The sequence below is a fragment of the Paroedura picta genome, chromosome 11 (genome assembly GCF_049243985.1).
Source record: "Paroedura picta isolate Pp20150507F chromosome 11, Ppicta_v3.0, whole genome shotgun sequence".
Lineage (NCBI taxonomy): Eukaryota > Metazoa > Chordata > Lepidosauria > Squamata > Gekkonidae > Paroedura > Paroedura picta.
The window spans coordinates 64925150-64948398 of record NC_135379.1 but is presented as its reverse complement, the minus strand read 5'-3'; the positions used below and the strand labels follow the sequence as shown (position 1 = coordinate 64948398).

General features: G+C 51.4%; 1 protein-coding gene across 1 annotated transcript in view; it reads right to left on the bottom strand.

Annotated features, from left to right (window-relative positions):
- Positions 1-22466, bottom strand: part of TGFBR1 (transforming growth factor beta receptor 1) — a 36826-nt gene extending 14360 nt beyond the window's left edge. Inside the window, exons 1-2 of the mRNA XM_077304549.1 lie at positions 22289-22466; positions 12223-12474 (exon numbers count right to left, since the gene is read on the bottom strand). Of these exons, the coding sequence (XP_077160664.1) occupies positions 12223-12474; positions 22289-22397 (361 nt within the window). The 5' untranslated portion in view covers positions 22398-22466. The remainder of the gene's footprint in view (positions 1-12222; positions 12475-22288) is intronic.
- Positions 22467-23249: the final 783 nt, after the last annotated feature.

The following is a 23249-nucleotide window of genomic DNA, read 5'->3' as shown; positions in this document are numbered from 1 at the left end:
TCGCAAAAAGTGCTACCCCCGGCGGACAATCGGCAGGCAACCAGCACAAGGAACACATGGAGGTTTAGAAGCGCTACAGTCACCTCTGTCATGTCCTGCCCTCGCATCCGCCTCCCTCTCCCTTCTTGCCAGGGACAGAACTTTCTTTACAAAAATGGCAAACTCCCTGGAGCAACAAACAGACGGACGTGTGCCCCGGCGAGGCCACAGATACACATAAGCACCTTATATGTGACGCAAAGCATGCTCCTCCTAGGTCCTCGTTTCCCAAAATAATAAAGCTTCCAATTTAGCCTTGCCAAAGCGACATTTTCATTGCCTGCCCGGGAAAATCTGCCTAAGGATTGTCTGTGCCCCCCAAAGTGTGAGTGCTTTGCCATTCTCAAACGGGCAACTCATGAAACAAAAGCAGCTTTCAAGGCACCCCGCATGCTTAAACGGGTTTGTTCGGCTCACATCCCTTTCTTTTTATTTTTACATAAAAACGTGGCTAAACGCGTATTCATATCCACACCAGCACACTGACTGGCAGCAACCATAGGAAATGTTGCCAGCAAGAATTCAATTGCACTTGGGACACTATCTGGCCAGTCAATGAGGCCAGCCATGCTCCCGATCCAATTAGGAGCTGAGAATTCCCTTGGCCGGAGCGAGACGGGAAGCAAGAAAAACAAAAGCTCCTCCCCCAGAGGGCCATCTTTTGCCTTTTGTTCCTTGCACGAGATGAAATCCTCCTCGCAGGCATCAAGCTTCCAGGCAAGTGGCAGGGGGCCTACTTGGAGGGATGTGGAGGCACGAGACCTATCAGCAATCTTTGCAGAGGCAAAGGTCCAAGAAGAAGAAGAAGAAGAAGAGTTGGTTCTTATATGCCGCTTTTCCCTACCCGGAGGAGGCTCAAAGCGGCTTACAGTCGCCTTCCCATTCCTCTCCCCACAACAGACACCCTGTGGGGTGGGTGAGGCTGAGAGAGCCCTGATATCACTGCCCGGTCAGAACAGTTTTATCAGCGCCGTGGCGAGCCCAAGGTCACCCAGCTGGCTGCATGTGGGGGAGCGCAGAATCGAACCCGGCATGCCAGATTAGAAGTCCGCACTCCTAACCACTACACCAAACTGGCTCTCCCTTAGCGCCTCCCACAGGAACCGGGAGGTTTTTGAGGAGGTGGCCATGCAGATGTGGCCACATTAGGACAGGGCTGGAGTGCTGGTCCAAGACAAAGACCATGAGGACGGAATATTTCCGCTGGCAAAGGGTGGCCCAAAAGTGTTGGCCAAAGCCTAATGCTAACCAAGAGGAAGCAGGTACCGGCCAGCAGCAGGAGAATGATCCCAACGAGGGACCCTCCACTGGAAGGTCTCGCCCCTGGATCCATATGGAGCTGGAGAGGACAGAGATGTTACCCTAAATCTTGTCCCAATCCTGATGGAGGAAGCCTCACTCCGACACCCAATTCCCTAGCCTCAGGAAAGCATGGAGCTCCAGGGTTGTGGGCTGGCCTGCCTGACCTGTTTACGCTTATTCGTTTCTCCATGGGGGCTAGGCAGGGCTCCCTATGCCTCTGTTCCTCTGCCTTTCTCCCACATAGCACGCGGTCCTGGGTGTGTTAAACAACATTTTAACCAGATTATCCCTTCCTCCGGGGGTTCTAGGGGCTGTTTTGGACTGCTAGAGGTGCATGTTGCTTTTTTTTTAACACAGACACAACTTCCCGAACATTCAATGCAAGCCAGTGAGCAAGTCTCACCACAGGCAAAGGAAGACTGGGACAGTGACTCCTCATCCACTGAGATTGGTGGGTGCTCTTTCATGGAAATCCCGGGTATTTGCGAAGGGTGCTGACTTTGCCTGTGAGCAGCAGGAAATGACCCTCTACGGAGAAGGGTTGTCTTCTGTAAAGGTGGCACAGAAATACCCTCAGCTTTATTTGTTTTATGCACTTTGTCAACAATTATGTTCTCCACAGACTACATCCCACCCACTCTACCAATCCTGCCTGATGCTCCTCGCAGGATGATCGCAAGCCCCTGGAGGTAAGCAGTAGCGGTCTAATTGAGGGATTGCAAGCGGTTTTCTTTCCACATAAATGGAAACTGGAAAGTCAGGAGGTAAGCATTGCACATGCCTCTTTCTCTCCCTTTGAAAGTCTAATCTCTCCTCAGGGAAGAGGGGAAGGAACGTGCAGTGACTGCTGCAAAGCTGATTCAAATAGAAGGAAGCTGTGTGGAGAACTGAGTCCACCCCCCTCCCCCCAAATAAGTAATTATTTTTCATTTAATTTGCAGATGAACTTTCAGGAGAGAAGGAGGAAGAACCTGCAGAGCAGAGGCCTGCGCGAACTGAGGTTCCCAGGGTGCCTTCTCTGCTGGGGAGAGCCTAATGTGGGAATGGCATTGACAGGGACATGTCTCATGAACCTTGGCCAGAGGCTCCTTGAGCAAGGAGAGGAGAGCATGCACCAGTGCAGGTCCATCCATGCTGTGTTTGGAGAGGGAGTGCGTGGACATGATGAAGGCAATCTCCAATAAGGAGACTGAAAACCAAAGGAAGGAAGGAAGGTTAGTAAGGGAAGCTTTTAATGCCTCCATAGAGAACAGTGCAATCCTTCGCAGGATTGTGCAAATCCATGAACCAAATGGGAGACCTGGTGGAGAGAATTGTGTTCTTCATGGAGGCCAGGGAGAACAGGGAACAGGCCATCCCACCCCACCCCACCTTCCCACAGACACCAACCCCCCCAGCACCACCACACACACCCCACTCCTGGAACTAGCCCCTCAAGACCCCATGTCAGAAGGAAAAGGTTAATAAAGCCCAGGGACAAGTATTCACCACCACTGAACTCTCCCCATGCAACCACCCACGGTTTTGTTAACAATAAAAGGTTTATTTTGTTATAGCAATGCTTGTGCTCATCTTTTCTCTTGGACATGCCAAGAGCAGTGAGTGAATGTTCACATCACAATGCTGGTGTTCCCTTCAAGTAATGTTTCAAGGTTTGTGGTGGTTTGTGGGTGGTGATGGGGAGAGTTCTGTTTTTACTAGGGGGAATCAAGAAGACACAGGCGTTTCCTTCCTTTGAACTTGCACCTATGCCTCTTCTGTCCCAATGCAGGGCATCCTGCTGCCTCCCAGATGGCCACTCTGGGAGTGGAAGGGAGTTCTCTCACTCTCCTGCAGAAGCCCTGCCATTGCTCAAGGAAATCAAATTTCAGCCTTTTAAATTTTGTCTGCACCTGCTCCCAGGTGCGGTGGTAGCCCCGTCCCGCCACCTTGATGGCCAGCACCACATATGCCCTCCAGGTCATCATGTGCGTGCTGGCCATGATGCAGGGCAGGCTCTTCGAAGCCCGCACCAGCTCCAGGAGAGCCTCAACTTCATGCTTTTGCCAAAAGGCTCCCTTGCGTGGTGCGGGCATGTTGGAGAAGGGCGGTTTTCCAGTAGAGCAACAATTATTCACCCCTCCCCATATTTAAAAAAAATGTATCAAAGTCCTTGTCCAATAGAGTGGGCCATGAGAACTTAACTGATTTCCCTGCTGCACACAGAGCACCACAGGGGGTGAACTTTTTTTTCTGTGGCAAGGAGCTCCCTTACCCAGCTCGCGGGAAACCCTCCCACAAGATGCATATAAGTAATACTGGGACAGAGAAGCTGGACCTTTAAACGAACAAGGCAAAATGTGGCTAGGAGCACCCTTCCCCAACCCTATAAGTAATGCAAGAGCAGAGAAGCTGGATCTTTAAACAAACAAAGCAAACTTTATTTCAACTTTTGACAAAAAATGACAGTCATCTTCTAGTTCTGTGACTGTCAAGGTACCTAGCGATGGCGTCTCTACCCAAGACTCCCTCATTATAAATCCTTTTTCCTTTGGTCAGTGATGGGTGGCTCTTCATCAACCACCATTGCTTCTGGCTCCTCCTGGGAAACCATGATCTCCTGCCCCTTCTCCACTCAAGCTATCACAAGAGTTACGTTGTCAAGGTGATCATGAAGCCTTGATGACAAACACCTCCATCATTCGTTAAGCCTTCCAAAGGCTCGCTCCACCACGTTTCTTGCGCGGGAATGCCTAAGTTTGTAATGGCTCTGCATATCTGTTTGTGACCGTTGGTATGGTGTCATGAGCCACCTTCTTAGGGGTATGCACCATCACCCAGGATCAGTACTGGAACTTGGACTCCCTCGATAGTCACTGTGGAGTTTCCAGGGACAAAGACCCCGACGTCCATGGCAGTGCGCAAGTTTGACTTGTGAAAGACAAAGGCGTAGTGTTGTTTTCCATTCCAGCCCACCTCGGCATCTATAAAACATCCTGAGTGGTCAACCGTTCCCTGTAGGAGCACAGAGCAAAAATTCTTCCTGTTCCCAAACTCCGGAGCTCTTATGGGGATGTGGCAACCATCCACTGCCGCAAAACAATGTGGGAACCCCAGCCTTTCAAACTCATCTATTCTTTGCATTTTAAAAATAGACAAAGGATAAATGATCGATTTGAGAATCAATTGCAAAGTTCTTGCCCTCTGGCCTAGCATCTGCTGGGGGGCAAAGAACAACCCCTACTTGTTGCTGCGAGACTTCCTAGGAAAAAACAGTTTGGCCATTTAACGAGGTCCACAGACCTTTCCAATTTTGTCACCCAGGGACACCTCCTAACTCTACAGCTCTGTCTCCATGGTGAAACAGAACTCCAGCACAATCTCACACATGGTGGACATTCCAACGGCGATCTCACCCACGGTGGACATTCTGTAATACGTAGGGCCGGCAAGGTACCAGAAGGACCATTGGACTTACTGAAGAGGTATTCTCCCCTGGAATACGGAGGACATCTGCAAGGATGGGTTTTCCCTTCAGCTTCTCAGGGAGGCAGAGGTTAATTAAAACATCCTCCCTCACTTCCTGTCCTGTGTGCAGCGTCTCATTCCCCAGCCTGGACACTCCGAAAGCCATAGAGTAGAATAACTGAAACTAGAACTTATTAACCTTAAACAGATTAATTATCTTAATGTTTAAACTTTTTTGTTACAGAAAGAACAGGAAGGAAAGAGGAAATATGCTGCCTTTCGCTAGGCTTACCTGTCTCTTGCTACCGGAATAGTGTTTCATGTTCCGGAATCAGATCGGGAGGGCCAGATGTCCTCCGTATTCCAGGGGAGAAGGACCCTCTTCGTTAAGTCCAATGGTCGTTCTCCCCCTGGATCGGAGGACATCTGCAAGAATGGGCCCTTCTAGAGCCCAATATACCCGGGTGGGTACTTTAGACTGGTTCCAGAACATGCTGCCAGACTCGCTTGCCAAGGGCAGCGTCAACTAAACTATATTGATCAATCCCGTAGTGCCTGGTAAGCGTGGCAATAGATGACCACATTGCCACTTTATAGACTTCTAAAACTGATGCTCTGTTTACGAAAGCTGTATTAGTAAATGCCCTGCGAGTGAGATGTGCAGTGATCCCTGTAGGTATTGACAAAGTAAGTGATTTGTATGTCTCAGCCATGTAGGTTCTCAGAATTCTAGTGATCACTACTTTGGACATCTTCTGTCCGATATTCAGAGAAGCTACAGAAAGGAAAAAAATGTCAGATCTTTTTATGCTTTCTGTGCAAATTAGATATGCTTTAAGAGTTCTCAGAACCTCTAATTGTGCCATTCTCATTCTGTAGGATGTTTTAGATCCAGTCAGACTAATGGAAGAATGATTTCTTGTGAGCTGTGTACTATGGTGTCTATCTTAGATCTGACGGTCAGTTCTAGGCGTAGCACTGCCTTATCCTTGTGAAGGATACACAAGTCTGATTCTTTGGATAAGTCTTCCAATTCTGACATGCATTTTTCTGATGTGATGGCTATGAGAATATCACTTTTATACCCAAGTCTTTTAACAAAGCCTTTGTGACAGGCTCAAATGGAGCCTTTGTCAGAGCTTGTAAGACCACATTCAGTTTCCATGTGGGAGAACTATGTATTTGTGGCAGGGCTTCGTCGTTTCCCCCCTCGAGAAACCGAACGATGTGTGGAGGCTTTAAAGTCTGTGGACAAACAGTCGCATTTTCTGTTATTTGTCTTCTTAAGGTGGCTGGTTTTAACCCTAAGCCACCATGTTTTGTAGGAAGTTCAGAATCACTGTTACTGAAAGCTTTAGGAAAATACACCTTCTTTCTTCTTCATCTCACAAAGGCCTTCCTGGTGACATTGTAAAATCTAATATTTTAATCTCTCCTGGAACCTAGGTTTATTCCTACAACCTCCGGTAAGTACCTGGCATCGGTTAGATGTCTCCGTTCAATTTCCAGATGGTCATTCTCATCCAGTCTGGATCTGGATACCATAAGAGACTCTGGTGTAGTAGGCCTGGCATCTATGGAAGCTTGAATCGTGGTTCCACTGTCAGTTGTACTATAGTTGAGAATCAGGGTCTCCTGGGTCAGTATGACGCCACCAGGATGCCCGCTGCTTTCTGTTGTATGATTTTTTTTGCTTCATATGATAGAATCTGGGCATAAATCAGTCTTCAGTGACCACTCTCCTTCTCGCAGGTCCTGTACCTTATCCAGTCCGCCTGTGTATTTAGGATTCACTTGGTGTGTTCTGCCTGAATTGACAGGAGATTCTTTTCCGACCACTCTAGAATCCTGGTTACCTCCTTCAGAAGGCTATGGATTGGGAATCCCCATTTGTTGAGGTAGGCTCTGGTCACTATGTTGTCCATCCATATCAGAAGGTATCTGTGCATGACCCACTGCTTGAAGTGTTGTATTGCCAGTGAGATGGCTCTCACTTCTAGCGTGTTGATTGTTAGGGGTGCCCCTTCCTTCATCCAGGAGCCCTGGACAGTCACTCACGAAGGGGCGAACTAGCCTATTGCAGAGGCACGACGATGGGTCTAGTCCAAGACAGCCCCCTCCACCAACCTTTCAGACTCCCATCTGTGAAGATTTGAAACTGTCAGGACACTGAACAAAAACTCTCCTGGGTGAGATTGTTTATTTTGCCCCACCAGGTGAGACTCTATTCCAACTGAAGTTTGATCTTGACTGACCTGTCTTGTCCTACTATTATGAAAGAATGCAATGGCCTGAGGAATTTTTGTATCCCCCTTGTATGTCATTTGGAGGCATCTGTATTCACCACTAATAGACCCTGCGCGCTCTCCAGAGTCAGCAGTGACATGTTCTTCTTCATCAGCTCTACATTTTGAGGAACTTTTTTCCCTGGAAGAACTTTTTTAGCGTATTTATGATTACCCCCAAGAGGAGAATCGACTGTGTTGGTGAAAAATACCCTTAATTTTGTTGACTATGGAACCAATGTCCTGTAAGACCTTCAGCACCTGTGAGGTGCTGCTCTGCAAGCTGGCTCAAGCACTCGATCTCACAATAATGTCATAGAGATATGGATGCAAATGCATTCCTGATGTTCAGATCGGGATTAGGTTGACCAATACCTTAGAGAAAAAACTCGGCGCAGTCACAAGGCCAAACAGGAGGGCTCAATACTGGTAGTGATCTTCCTTCTGCAGAACCAGAAAATCTGCGGTGTGGTAGGTAGATGGGTACATGAATGTATACTCAGCGAGGTCCAAAAGAGGTGAGGAATGCTACATCCTGAAGGGTTTCCGCAATGCAGCAGAGTGTGTCCATGCAAAACGTTTTTGTTTTTATGCTTGTTTGTTTGTTTAGCTTGATGTACCTGCCTGTGAACCTCAGGTCCAGGAAAGCTCTCCAATCCCCATTTGGTTATGGAACCGGAAGAAGAAAGAGTACACTTCAGCAGCGCTCTGAAATGGGCCCTCCATTGCCTGGATGGAGAGAAGATGATCTATTACACAGATCAAAATCTATTTGGTGGAAGGTACTTGATTCTATCTTGTAACCTTGTTCCACAGTATTGATTTTGCAGTTGTCTACCTGTGGAATGCTCCACAGTCATGCTCTGGGCTGGGAGCTATCCTCTATCTATCTTGTCACTTCTGTTACCTGTGCCCCTATTTCATCTGGGGCAGAAGTTGCCTCTTCTTTGCCCCCTTCGGAAGTGTGACCACAATCCTCTGCAGTTGTCTTGGCAAAGGTTCTGTAGGGTAGCGATCCCCAACCTGTGGGCCGTGGACCACATGTGGTCCTTCGACTAATTGGAGGTGGGCCTCGAAGGACGCCTTCTGTCCCCCCCCCCTGGCCCTTTACTTCATCCCCCCGGCCCTTTACAACACACTTCGGGTGTTATTGTCTCCCATCACTCCCAGGTGGGACTATCTTGTTGCAGAGAAACAAGCTCAGGGTTCCCATTGATTTGTCATTGTCATGAGTTAAAACTTCCATGAAAATAAAATGTTCCTTATGTTCATTGTTGTGGCATGTCTGTATCTTATTTTGAAGGGATGTTTAAACATTACCATAGCGACCAGAGCGTTAGGGCAGTGGTTGAGAGTAGAGGAATAAACTACCCCCCCGCCGGGCCTCAATAAAAGGCGTTGAGTGGTCCCCGGTGATAAAAAGGTTGGGGACCGCTGCTGTAGGGCACCCTGCGTGCAAAAGGCACCAGGGGAAGGTCTGTTATCAGTGTTGCGCCTCACGTATCTAGGCATCACTCCTATCCTTCATTTTGATGAGGAAACATTCCAGGGCCGAAGAGATGATCTCCCAACAAAGGGATAAGCTGTCCTGATAGTTTCTTGTTATGTTTTTATCTCTGCAGGCCATGCTATTAGCCAAAGAAACCTGCCTGCCGCAGTGCTGGACACCCTGGCCCTGGAATTAAATATTATGCTGTCTGGAGCTGCATCTGCCATGGAGGAAGCAGTCTTTAAGAGTCTATTGACTCCTTCAAGAAACCTGGCGCTGTCAGCTGGCAATTGCTGTATCAAGTTTCTTGCCCACACGATAGCTGCCCTGTTAAGGACACGTTATTGTTATCGCTCTTACTGTCGTCGCCATTGCCCCATGCGCTCTGTGGAGTGCCACTGTATCTGTAATGTTCCCCTCTCCATCCTCAGAGACTGCACCTGGAGAGCGGATGGCCACCACTGGGACATCGACAGAAGAGACCTGAAGTACTTCTGTTGCCTCTCTTTCCAAGGCCCCTAAGAGAACCTGGAGTTCCTCTGCTGAGAGGAAGTCTTCATTGTCCCAGAAGAACTCAATCAGGGACCAAAGGCGCTTAGCTGCAATGAATAAGGCTCTCAAAAGGGCCATCACAGCTCCTTTCCCGTCAAAAAGCCACTAGCAGGCCTAGCAGGCCTAGCAGGCTTCTCCTACCACTCTCACTAATCTCCCCTCCAGGCAGCCGCTAATCTGACCAGCAAACAATGAAACAGGAGGACAGGGGAGAAGGGAGGGGTGGGAGGAGGGAAAGAAGGCTAGAAAAGTTGAGAGAAAGGATTTAGAGAAATGAAAGTAGCAGAGATTTCTGTGTATGCTGTCTCCCTATCTCCAGGCAGGGGAAAGACTGGGGAATGAGACGCTGCACACAGGACAGGAAGTGAGGGAGGATGTTTAATTAACCCCTGCCTCCCTGAGAAGCCGAAGGGAAAACCCATTCTTGCAGATGTCCTCCGATCCAGGGGGAGAAGGCTTGGCCACCTGCTACTCCACCATGATAGGCAGCCTCATCCATGTCTGCTGGCGCTCCAGCCTCCCCCAAAGCACATTGACTATTTCATTAAAGGGTCTCTCGGACAACCTGAAGTTGAGGATCCATTTGTCATCACTCCAGGCGGCCAGTATGAAATTATCCCACCAGTCCATGGTTCTCTTGTCCACCCACATTTGCTTGGGGAAAGGCACTTCGGAGAGAGTGAACCATGTTTGCTTTGCTGTCCTGTGAGCCCTCCTCAACAGACTCAAGGTCTGGCTTTGCAGGGCACAGCTGGGGAAGAATCCTCAAGGATGAACCCTCCTCCATATCCACAGCATCCTCTCTTAGAACACGGCCATGTCTGCCCTCATTTGCAAGAGGGTGACATAAACTCGTCCCATGAGAATGTAAATCTGGGTCAGCAGGGCAAGCAGAAGATTCTCCATTTCGAAGTTAATCCCAGAACAGTCACCCAAACGAGGCAGACAAAGAACAATGATGGACAGGTGTGCTTCCAGGAAGCTTTATTCAGGTGTTCCGTGGGTGTGTCATGTGGGCATGGAGGCTTGATCGACATGAAATCTGTCTTAAACTATCAAAATAAATATCAAGTTCAACAATCCTATGCCTCAATGAATATGCGGATATGCATTTCAACAAATGAGCATAATTTTTTTTTTTAATTCGGCAATTGTCAGAACTTAAAATGCCAACCAGCTATGCCGGGAGGGGATTGACAGTGATAGAAAGGTCAAACTACAACAAGATTAAACTGTGTTGCTCTGTCTTTTCCAGCAGCAAATAAGGAGGGCAAGATGTGCGAAAAGTAGGTAGAAAAAAGGCAGGACAGCTCTAGGGCAGTGGTTCTCAGCCTTTGGGGTCGCTTGGCCCCTTCCACAGGCGGCAGGAGGCAGAACCGGCTGAGGCAGATCTCCCCGCCCCCGTCGTCTCCTTTCGTCCCCAAATGGATACCTTCTCTTCCCTTCGCTCCCATCCTGTCTACGCTCGCCCAGAGCTCACTACTGCTACTGCTGGTGCAAGTGGCACGCTGGAATGCCTGCCGCCTGCCTGACTGGCTGCCCCCAGGAATATGCAGTAGCAACCATTTGCCAGGACGAGGATGAGGGGAAGGAGCGCCCACCAACTCCCATGCCCTTGAGGAGCCCTAGCTGACCCGGGGGCACAAGCAAGAGGCCCTGAGCATCCCAGAGCCATCTCCTCTGTAGCCTGCAGGCAGGGAGGAGGTGTGGTGCCTGCGGTGGGCTGTCCTCTCTGCCTGCCATTCCCGGTTGCACTTTCTCTCTGTCTCGCAGCGGCAGAGGCAGGCGAAGAGGCCAGGTACAGCAGCCATGGAGAGAGGCGCTTCCCCATGGTCGCCTCTTCCCTGAATCGCGACCCCCAACTTTGGCAGCGGCGGGCAGAAGTGGCAGAGCCATGGCACTCACCACCTCCATGCCAACTTGACTGTTGTGTGCATGCACGCGCCCACACACCCCGCCCATGCACGCCATCGCAAAAGTTGGGGTCGCAGCCCCAGGAAGGTTGAGAACAGCTGCTCTAAGATGTGGAGCACCAGTGAGGTGATATAAACTATCGCACTTCGCCATGTGGCGGGCATCACGCTATTTTGACCAGTGTGCGTAAAAGCCTTTGATCTCCCACATCCTAGTCCTGGACTCTAACCACTACACCACCTCACAGGGTGTCTGGTGTGGGGAGAGTAGAGGGAAGGCGATCGTGAGCCGCTTTGAGACTCCTTTATATAGAGAAAAGCGGCATATATGAACCAAATATTCTTCTTATTCTTGCCGCGCCTCCAAAAACGCAGCCCCCCCACCCCCACCACTAAACCAGGTGACCAAGCGCCAAAGAGTGGGAGGCACTTGGCAGGCTCCTCTGCACCTCGAAACACGTGGCCAGCCCTGCCCGCCTTACTTCCCCTGGCTGCCGCGATCCAATGGAGATGTAGGGAGGCGGAAAGAAAAAGCCGTCACCAGCACGACGTGTGTGCCCTGAGCTTACTGCCCCAGCGTCTCCTGCAAACTCTGTGGGGGGTGCGGCCTTAACGGCGGGAAGGCAGCAAGCTGGAGGACGACGAGGGCGGCTTTAGGCAGCTGCCCGGGCCCAACCACAGCCAAGCCAGCAGCAGCAGAGGTACTCGGCTCTTGTGCTTGCGCCTGGCAGCCGGTGCAGGAAACGCTTGTTCGCTCACCCCAGGCACCGGCGGTGGGCAGCAGTGGAGGAGCCCTGGTAATGGCCACCTCTACGCCAGCCGAGTGCTGTGTGCCTGCGAGCGCACCCCCTGCCCATGTGTGCGCCAACCCCACCGCCCTCAGGGTCGCCAGCTAAAAGCGTTTGAGAACTGCCGCACTACACCATCCTGGGTCTTGTGTAGACACACTTCAAAATGCTTCGGCTAATCCACATTCTGTGCTCATTTTATCAGGACGTTATGTTCTCTCATATATTATGCATTGTACATTTTACATTGGGGAAGGCACTGGCAAACCACCCCGTATTGAGTCTGCCATGAAAACGCTGGAGGGCGTCACCCCAAGGGTCAGACATGACTCGGTGCTTGCACAGGGGATACCTTTACCTTTACCTTTACATTTTAAAATAACTTACAAAAACACACTCTTTTTTACCTGGTGTTGGAATTGGAAGGTCTATTCTATTGCAGAAATCTTTGTCACAGCAATGAGGCACAGTAGTAACTCCTTCACTTGACGATGGAGCACAAATAAATGGCCTGTCTCTAGGAATCAGATCAATTTCTGCTATGCACATGCTATTGCGTATGATTTTATCTCCATTCCGAGTCACAGAAGTTATGCAGAGTCCATCTGTTGTACATGTAAAGTTGTCTTTCGCACAAAGAAGGCAAACACACTGTAAAGCTGTAACAAAGAAAAAATAATAATATTAGTTATATTAAACCAAACTTAGCGCGGCTCCTGATCGGCCCCTTGGCCCATCCCAGATGTCAGTGGCCCGACCGGGTGAGCAGGCCCACCGCGTGAGGCTTCGGAGCGGGGAAAGGAGCTGGGCCGCTGTGTCACAGACGCGGTGGCTCAACTCCTTTCCCTGCGCTGAAGCCGGGATCCTGGGGTGGGAGGGGGCCTTGGACAGGGCTTCGTGCCGGAAAACAAGCTTTCCAGGCCCGACATACCCGGCACGAAAAAACCCCAGTCCAGGGAATGGCCAGAGCCTCGAGGCAGTCCCTGCTCCAGCCCTTCACCGTCCTCCGTCTTCCTCCCCCGAACAGCCAGCCAGTTTACAAACATAGCCGACAAAGGATGCCTGGGAGACAGCATGCAGACACTAGAATGCAGGGAAGGAACGGAGACAGCCAGATACACAGCGATAGATATGGCCAGACACAGCAGAGACACACAGAAAGACACAACGAGGAGATATCTCACACGAATGGCCAGAGGTCCCAGGCAGTCCCTTCTCCCTCCCTCCTTCCCCAGCCAGCCAGCCAGTTTAGAAAGAAAGCCGAAAAATGGATGCCTGGCAGAAAGCATGGAGACACTAGAATGCAGGGAGGGAAGACAGACAGGCTGAGACACATAGATAGATCTGGACAGATACAAGCAGGGAGACACAGAAATGAACGCCACGGACACCGAGAGCTCACACATCCCCCCCGCCCCCCAACATCAGAGACAGAAACAGAGATGGAGAGATGCAGGGCTGCCAGGAAGAAGGCAAGAAATACAGAGAGTGAGCAAGTTCGCAGAGAGAGGTATCGCTGGCAGCAATACAGGAGATAAAGGGATAGATGGATGCTTGGATGGAAGGATAGAATGCAGGAAGGAAGGAGGACACCGAGAGAGAGAAAGAGAGATGGAGAGAGACAGAGAAAAACGAAAAAACACATGAAGGAGACTGAAAACAAGGAAGCCAGGAGGGAAGGAACACAGGAAAGATGCAAGGCAAGAAGGAAAGGAGGCAGAGACAGGGAGATACAGGGATGGGGCCAATAACGGAAGACATACAGAAAGCCAGACACTTACAACAGACAGGCATGGATGGGAGAGAGAAAGCAGGTAAAGGGGTGAATGGGTGGCTGGATGTCTGGGTCGAAGAATACTGGGAAGGACGACAGACAGACAGACACACAAATAGGCCTCTACAGGCAGAGATGCTCCCAAACTCCTATATGGTTTCCCATCCAGCTACTGGCCACGCAGAGCCCTCCTTAGCTTCTGCCCTCTCATGCAATCAGGCTCCCCTGCGCACATCACAGACTATGAAAGGAGCCTCCATGACATGCGCATGGGGCCTCTGACGATGCACCCACAATGTGCTGCCCATCAAATGATTACACCCCTTTTTCTCTTTCCAGCAAAAATCCCTCTGCTGGCACCAGAAAGCACCTTCCTGCTTGCGGGGGACATCACTGCACCTCCTGAACCTCTCTAATCCATAGTGCCCAAACACCTAAAAGGGTTGGCGCAGCCTCTGTTCTCATTCCCCTTGGCAGCCCTGCTGACCTCCTCTCCCTGCGGTGGTCAGGAGCAGACTGGCAGCCAGACTGGGCTGGGTGAATGGAATTGTGGTCTGTCCTGGTGAGGGGGCCAATTGGAAGGCGCTTCGTGCGCCTCCCCATTGGCTGCTTGGCCCTTAAGTGGCACTTGGAAGCGGCTCCTGATTCGCCCCTCCGAGTTTTTATCACGGACAGAGCTCGCCCTAACTCCTCCCCAATAGCACTTAGGGCTTTATTTTATAACCGCAGGAGCGGTTAAAGATGAGCTAAAATACTATCCAGTTATTAACTGTACACAGAAACAGGGATAGACAGATCCCATGGTGACCTCTCCAGAACAGTTTCAGTCTCTGGAACAGATGAAGACCATTGCTTCAAACTGCATCCCAATATTGTCCTGGAAGTCCTTACATTTGGAAGCTAATTAGGGTTCTTCAATGGGAGTATTCTTGCCTTTATCTACAGCACTTATCATCTGTTTTTCTTTTTGAAAAAGGTCCTCCTAATGACACCTTGCAGCTTTGGGGAACTGCTAGTAACTCTCAACCACATTCACTTCAAAAAAGCCAGTGCTCAACAGACCAATATGCATCCAAGAACATGCCTCACAATCTTCAATGTGCAGCAGTTTCTTAGCAGACAAGTCAATAGGGGAAAAGGTCCAAAGGGGTTTGTCTGCCACTCTCTCTGGAAACCAGTTATTGAGTAAGCCCACAAGTACAGTCTCAGCCTTCCTGCCTAAATCCAAAGCAGTTGTGGGTTAAAACCTGAGAGCCAGGTTCACCATCACAACATTCACCATCAAGCTAAGATTGGAAACAGGATGGTAATTGCCTACAGAACCGAAATCTGGAGGCAGATTTGTTTAAGGAGAAATCAAGCCACTACAGATTCAAAGCCATCTGGCACTCTGCTCTCTAAATGATGCATTCATAAAAGCTCTGGAAGCAAAGCAACTAATTACTGCTTATCCAACCAGAATGGATACAGATCAAACTCACAAAGATTATACTCACACTTCTTAACTGCAGCCTTGGTATCAGCAGGCAAGACAAACTGAAACTAATTCTAATCAAGATAGATTCAAGTGGGTCAGAGTGTTGATCTGAAGCAGCAGAACAAAGTTTGAGATCAACAAGTTTTATTCAAGGTATAAGCTTTTGTGCGCATTCACACTACTTTGAAGTGTTTGATTTGTTCCATTATAATCCAGAGGCAATTGAGTCTCGTGTATCCCACACCATCTTTCAGCTAGCAGCACACAGGTCAACTTGCATGCAATTAACTCCCACACAGCAACACACACAAAAGTAGGTGGCAATCAGGACAGCTCAACCTCCAGATGGAGCCAGTTCACTTGATGTATTTATTAAACTTGTATAGTTATTTATTGTGGGATTTATATTCCGCCCTGTCTTCGGAAACTCCCATTCTTCCCATGGCAGAGCACAAATACAAACAGGAAAACCAGTAACGATCCACAAATACAATAAAACCTACTTCCAAAGCAAAAGAAAACTAACAGTGCAACATTAATAAAATCAGAGTCCAGTAGCACCTTTAAGACCAACAAAGATTTATTCAAGGCGTGAGCTTTTGAGTGCAAGCACTCTTTGTCAGACTATGAACTGACCATCATAACAGTAGGAATATATTTATTTATTTATTATATATATATACTGCCCTCCCCAGAGGCTCAGGGCGGTTTACATTGAACTTATGAACCATACATGAAACAATCTGCATTGATAACCATGCAATATAATATTAATAACAGTGGTTGTAACAGCATAACAATATAACAGTACAACAGCGCAATGGCACAACAGGTCCAGAGCGCTCTGGTGAAGTTCGGGGGGTGGGGGGGGGGAGAGCAGAAGCCCTTCATTCACTGTTGGTTATGCCTGGTCTCAACCAAATGCCTGGCAGAAGAGCTCCCTTTTTCAGGCCCTGCAGAACTGTTTAAGCTCCATCAGGGCCCTGATCTCCTCTGGGAGCTCATTCCACCAGGTAGGGGCCAGGACAGAGAATGCTCTGGCCCTGGTTGAGGCCAGGCGGACTTCTTTGGGGCCAGGGACCAGTAGCCGGTTGGTGGCAGTAGAGCGCAGAGCTCTTTTGGGGGCATAGGCAGGGAGGCGGTCCCTCAGGTCCACTGGGCTCTGACCGCGAATGGCCTTGAAGGTAATTACCAGAACCTTTAATCTGATCCGGAATTCAACTGGCAGCCATAGCAGTTGGGGGAGGGTGGGCTGGATGTGGGACCTTCACGGTGTTGCTGTGAGGATCCTGACCACTGCGTTTTGGACCAGCTGTAGTTTCCGGGTCAAAGACGGAGGTCCTGTGGCTGGGAAGTAGGGGGCGGGAACAGGAAGCGCATTTACCCACCCTGGCAGGGGCGCATCTTACCATCGTGTCCCAGGCCAGAAACTTGGGTGTGACCATTGATGTCTCCCTGACTATGGAGGCGCAGGTCAGGAAAGTAGCCGGCCAGGCATTTTTCCATCTTCGCCAAGCTCGGCTACTAGTGCCCGACCTGTCCCCCGAACACCTGGCCACTGTGATCCATGCAGCGGTCACCTCCAGATTAGATTTCTGTAACTCGCTCTACGCGGGCCTATCGCTGTCTCTGATCCGGAAACTCCAGCTAGTACAAAATGCAGCTGCTAGGGTCCTCACCGGCACACCTTGGAGGGCCCACATCCAGCCTGTGCTAAGGCAGCTGCACTGGTTACCAATTGCTGTCCGGATCCGGTTCAAGGTTTTGGTTCTAACCTTTAAGGCTTTATGCGGGCTGGGGCCCACATACCTGAGGGACAGCCTAGTGCCCTATGCCCCCCGCAGGGCTCTGCTCTCTGCGAGTGAGAATCTTCTGGTCGTTCCCGGCCCTAGGGAAGCAGGCCTAACCTCGACCAGGGCCAGGGCCTTTTTGGTCCTGGCCCCCACCTGGTGGAATGAGCTCCCGGGTGAGCTGCGGGCCCTGCGGGACCCTTCAACGTTCCGCAGGGCCTGCAAGACGGAGCTCTTCCGCCAGGTCTATGGTTGAGGCTGGGGCTGCTGGGGTACATCGACTGCTCTCCCCCGGGCTTCTTCTTGAACATCGTTGACCTCCTTCTCCTCCACCCCCCCTTTTTTAGGAATGGGGGTAGGAAGGGGATCTTATTATTGTGCCACCATGTTATGACATTTTAAAGTCTTTTAATGGGAGTTTTAATGGGGTTTTAAGACACTGTAACTCGAAATAATAATAATAATAATAATAATAATAATAATAATAATAATAATAATAATAAGGGTAGGCCTGCGTAGAGCGAGTTACAGAAGTCCAGTATAGAGGTGACCGTCGCATGGATCACTGCGGCTAGGTGTTCCAGGGCCAGGTATATGAGCAAAAGTTAATCCTTTTTGTAATATAGTTTCCTACATCCCAATCCATGTAGTTGGTTCTTTCATTGGTTTTGCAAATGAAAACACATAACATGTAAAGGAACAGGAAGCAGCAGCTCCCCTCAAGCAGTGAGTATGCTTCTAGCCCAGTGGGTCTTAACCTGGGGGGGGGGCAGGACACCCTTGGGGGGCTGAATGACCCTTTCACAGGCATTGCAGCAGGGTGAGCAGCTTGGCCCGGGGGGGAGGGGGGGACACCGCCGCTGTTGCTGCTCCTCCTCAAGGCACTCAACAATTTATATACCATTTATATACAATGGTCAGGTTCGGTTTAATTTCTGTGAAAGAACACTTTATTTTATGGTTGGGGGTCACCCCAACATGAGGAACTGTATTAAAAGGCCGCGGCATTAGTGGTTGAGAACCACTGTTCTAGCCACAAATACACAAGCCCCTTTCCTGACTTGCTGGGATAGTTTCTTCCTGAATATTCCCTATCTGAACAAAGCCAGACTATGGTAAAGTTGTGCAAAATGATCCTGTTTATTAAAGATTAAAAAAATGTGAGTTGGGTGTTCCAATTTTCTAGAATTGGGAAGGAGGAAAGGAACTCTACCACAAATCATATGTGGAGCCATCCCATCTGCTCTAGAATGACCCCTCTCCATTGTATGTGGATCACTTAGTAGATGGGGAGTATGGATACATAATTCATTACTAAGTTAAGCATTTTAGGATTTAACTGGAAAAATAGTTAGGATGCAGCAGGATCTAACCCCCTTGCTGTCAGCACTACAACAACCTAATAAGGTAAAGGTATCCCCTGTGCAAGAACCAAGTCATGTCTGACCCTTGGGGTGACGCCCTCTAGCGTTTTCATGGCAGACTCGATACGGGGTGGTTTGCCAGTGCCTTCCCCAGTCATTACCGTTTACCCCCCAGCAGCAAGCTGGGTACTCATTTTACTGACCTTGGAAGGATGGAAGGCTGAGTCAACCTTGAGCCGGCTGCTGGGATCGAACTCCCAGCCTCATGGGCAGACAGCTTCAGACTGCATTTCTGCTGCCTTACCACTCTGCGCCACAAGATTAACAATAAATTATAGTTCTTAGATAATAATCTTTGTCATGAACTCTGGATTTCAACCACTGAAATGCTAGGACACATTGGATACATGATTTTCAAGCTAAAAGTCATGGCATGAGCATTCAAAACAAAGAACACAGTGGGCTTACAGTCTGTATATAACTATGGTGACCCATCACCACATATGGGTGTTATACCCCTGCAGTTGGAACAGATTTCTTTGAACTATGGCTAGATTACAAATTTTGGGACACTGTTTACAAACAAAATGCATGAGGACCTGTGCTTCAGATCCAAGCAACACCTCATTAGATTCCTGCTTGTTATGATTCTATCTTCAAAGTGCAATATAATTAGACTAGAAACAAAGCCCATTTATAAAAATGGGCCAGAAGGAGAGGTTTGGGGAGGTTGCGAGGCGGCGCTCGGGCAGCGTGGGTGGAGGGCGGAGTGGGAATGGGCCGGTGTGGCATTGGGCAGCGGGAGTCGATCGGGCGGTCGGGGTTGGGGGGGAGGGGGAGGCGCAGGAGAGTGACGCATGTCCGGAAGTCTAGACATGCGTGGTCTGGCTGGGTTGGGTGGGCGGGGATAGGGTGGGGGAACAGAGCGACGCATGCGTGGGACGGCGCGCATGCATGGATCAGTTTGGTGGTGTTGTCCCAGCCGCGTGTGTGGGGCGCGGCCTGGGACCGGCGTCCTAACGGCTCGGAGTGGGCGTGGGAGAAGGCAGCAGGCGGCGACGCGGCAAGTAGGGGCGCGTCGGAGGGTGGGTGGGTGGGTTGGGGGGAAAGGATCATGTGGGGGGTGTAGGGTGTTGTTTGGGAAGCGCGGCGGAGTTGGGGCGGCTTGTTGGGGGGTGGGTGTTGGCGCGGGCAGCGACGGAGGCGGTGTGGGGCGTGGGGATGGGGCTGGATGGGGAGGGTGGTAAGCTTAGGGGTGTAGCGGCGGTGGGTGGCTTGCCTGGGTCGGTGGGGGCGGTGGTGGGGTTCGGTGGTGGGGTTCCGGAGGCCGGCGGCGTTGGGACATTCATCGAGGGAAGGGCGAGCGGGAGCCGTGGGCATGCTGTGCGGGTTCGGGCTGAAGTTGGGAGGGTGTGCGGCTGGAAGGGAGCAGGGCCGCCGCATCTTCGACGCGCCGTCCCTGCTCCTTTCCCCGCATCGAGGCGCAGTCGACGACGAGCAAGCAGGCATTGCCTGCTTGGGCCAGGAGTGACAGTCGGAGGGGCGAATCAGGAGCCGCTTCGTGGCTCCTGATTCGCCCTGCCGAGTTCTTATCACGGACAGCGCCCGCCCTAACTCCTCCCAACTTGCCCTTAGGCTTTTATTTTAACCGCGGAGCGGTTTACAGATGGCGAATCTGAGGCAGTTGCACGTAAAAACGCATGGGGGGGGGGTCCATGCTTCATAAATAAGATTTTTGAATCACAAGAGATGCTTAATCCATTATTTTATGATGCAGACCATGTGGCAGGCATGTATGATCAGAATTTAGAATGTCTTAATGTAAAAGCCACTAAGATCAGTAACTCAGATCAATGCTTTCATGCCACAGCCATACCACCTCAGCTGAATCTATTATTTTTATGATGTTGTTTGTAGACAGGAATGCAATGTAACTTACAGGCATAATTACCAACAACAACAAAAACCCCTGCCTGCAAAATTCATCAGGATCATACTACATGTCACAGTCCTAGATTTCTGCACCACATTAGAGATGCTGGATGCAACATTGTTTTATACTGCTAGTGGGTTTCAATATGAACTGTGTTTATAAGATTCATCTGAAACATCTGCTTTTATCTAAAAGAGAGAGAGAATCCTCAATTATTTGAAGAAGAAGAAGAGCTGGTTCTTATATGCCACTTTTCCCTACCTGAAGGAGGTTCAAAGCGGCTTACAGTCGCCTTCCCATTCCTCTCCCCACAACAGACACCCTGTGGGGTGGGTGAGGCTGAGAGAACACTGATATCACTGCCCGGTCCGAACAGTTTATCAGTACCGTGGTGAGCCGAAGGTCACACAGCTGGCTGCATGTGGGGGAGCGCGGAATTGAACCCGGCATACCAGATTAGAAGTCCGCACTCCTAACCACTACACCAAACTGGCTTTCCTTTGCACTGTCTATTTAGTGTCCTGCTCCGAAGTGGTGCCCTAATGTGTTGGTTCTTCAGATTTCACTCCCCAGGAAGCAATGTCAGCTCTGATCAGTCAGTGGATTTAGGGTTACCTCATGTCAAAGTCATACGGATTCATAAATGCGGGGGGTTGGACTAGACAGAATTACAAAACCCTAGAGATGGAAGCAGCCATCTAGACCATCCACCTGCTCAGTGCAGGATCAGCCTAAAGCAAAGGTAGTCAAACTGCATTTGCTGGCAGGGGCTCATGGGAATTGTAGCCCATGGATATCTGGAGGGCCGCAGTTTGACTACCCCTGGCCTAAAGCATCCAGGATAAATATTTGTCCAGCCACTGACTAAAGACTGCCACTGAGGGAGAGCTCACCACCTCCCTATGTAGCCAATTCCACTGCTGAACTACTCTGATTGATTTACACATAGTTTAAAGCCAATACTGTATGTCCTATCCTCAGCTGCCAACAGGAACCTGTATGGACTCTTCCAACTCTATGATTGAGATCCATCAGTGTGCCCTATCATGGGATCACAAAACGGCAAATTGTGATTTCTGTGGGACACAAGCTCTGATGATTTGATAGATTTTGGAAATGTATATAAAACCATGAAGATCCAGACTTCAAATTTAAATTGTCATAGTGCTTCATGGTACAATATTTACCATGCAATCTGTTCACACAGACATTAGCTATAACTGCACACGGAGATTTGTACAGGGAAGCCAAGAAATCTGAGTATAGATGCCTCAAATTTGGCCACACTCAATGCAATAGGTTTCTGTGGTGCAATCAAGTGACAATGGAAACTGGCTTTATAGTCCTGCTCCTGCCGTCCTTGCATACCAATCCCATTTCTCATGCAAAAACTAGTCGAAACTCACTAATAGATAAAACAGCTTTCGACTCTGCGTGCGATTGTCTGACCGCGCTTTCAAAAGCCCGTCTCCCAGCACTGCCGCATTTCCCGCACACCGACTTCGCGTCCGCTCGAACTTTCTTCCCCGCCGCGTCGGACCCCAGGAGAAGCGTCGGGCGAGGGGCCGGGAGAGCAGAGAAGCTCTCCCGCTGCCCCCCGACTTCGCCCGGGATGCCGCACGGTCGGTTCCCTCGCAAACGTGGCGGCGCGCCGAAGAGAAGGCGCAAACTTGGTCGGGGCCCAGAGAGCGAGAGAGGGAGAGCGCCCTGCCCGCGCAGACCTCGCCAGAGCCAGAGCGAAGACGCCGCTCACCCGCCCGCCGCCTCCGAGGGGCCCCTCGCCCGCCACGCAGCAGACCGGAGCGGAGCGGAGCAGGCGGGCTGCGGCGCCGGACAGCTGGACGCAGAGTCCCAAGTGCGGCCAAGGGAGGGGGGGACGGGCGGGGGAAGGAAGGAGACAAAGCGGCGGGGGGGGAGGGGGCGATGCTCCGCGGAGGAGAGTTTGCAGCGCCCGCGCAACTTCGGCCCCAAGAGAGAGGCTCGTCTCGCCCCCCCGCCCCCCTTTGTGTCGGCCCCCCCGCCCCTTCTCCCCTCCCCCCCCGCGGCGGCCCCGCCATGTTGCCTGAGGCGAAGAGGGCGGCAGGACCGGCCCCTCCCCCAGCCCGCCCCCCCCCCGGCCCGAGGGGGCCACTCACCCGTCGCCGCCGGAGGCAGGGCGAGGAGCAGCCAGAGGATCGGCCCACCCGCTGCCGCCGCCGCCGCCGCCCAGGCCGGGGCCCGCGGGTGAGGAGAGGCCGCCGCCATTGTCCCGCCGCCTCAGCGCCCCTCGCAGAGCCCGGGAGAGGCGCCCGCGCGCCGCCCGCCCGCCCAGGCTCGGCCCCGCCCCCGCCCCCGCCCCCGCCCCCGCCACGTCCCCCTCGGCCACGCCCCAGGGCGAGCGGGCTCCGGCGGCGCGGGCCTCTGATTGGACGGGCAGAGGCGCCCGGCCACGCCCCCGGGTCCCGCGCCGCAGCCGCCGCAGGCCGGACAACAAGCGGGGCGCGCGCGCTCGCGAGGCCTCTCCCCGGCGGGCCCGCGTCTGCCTGCCTCGGTCCTGGCAGGGCATCACGGCCCGGCTCGCACGGGACTCCTCGCCGCGGCCCGACCGCCCTGCAGCGCTTTCCGCGGGCCGCCGCGGAGGAGAAGCCGAGGAAGAGCCAGACGCTGCAGTGAAGTGTCCTCGGGCAAGAGCCGGAGTCCCGGAGCCCCTTCAACGCTGGCCGCGGGGGGCTGCGGTGAAAGGTCAATCCCCCAAGGCCTCTTTAGCAGCCACTGTGGCCGCCGGAACTTGTCCGATTCCAGAAGCTGCGCAGGGTCGGCTCTGGCTAATCTGAAGGGGGAACAGTCTAGGCCAGGGGTAACTGCGGCCCTCCAGATGTCCATGGACTACAATTCCCATGAGCCCCTGCCAGCGACATCTGGAGGACCGCAGTTTGACTACCCTTGCTCTAAGACAGGAGTGGTCAAACTGTGGCCCTCCAGATGTCCATGGACTACAGTTCCCATGAGCCCCTGCCAGCATTCGCTGGCAGGGGGCTCCTGGGAATTGTAGTCCATGGACATCTGGAGGGCCGCAGTTTGACTACCCCCGGTCTAGGCTTTGTGGGGACAGGAAGC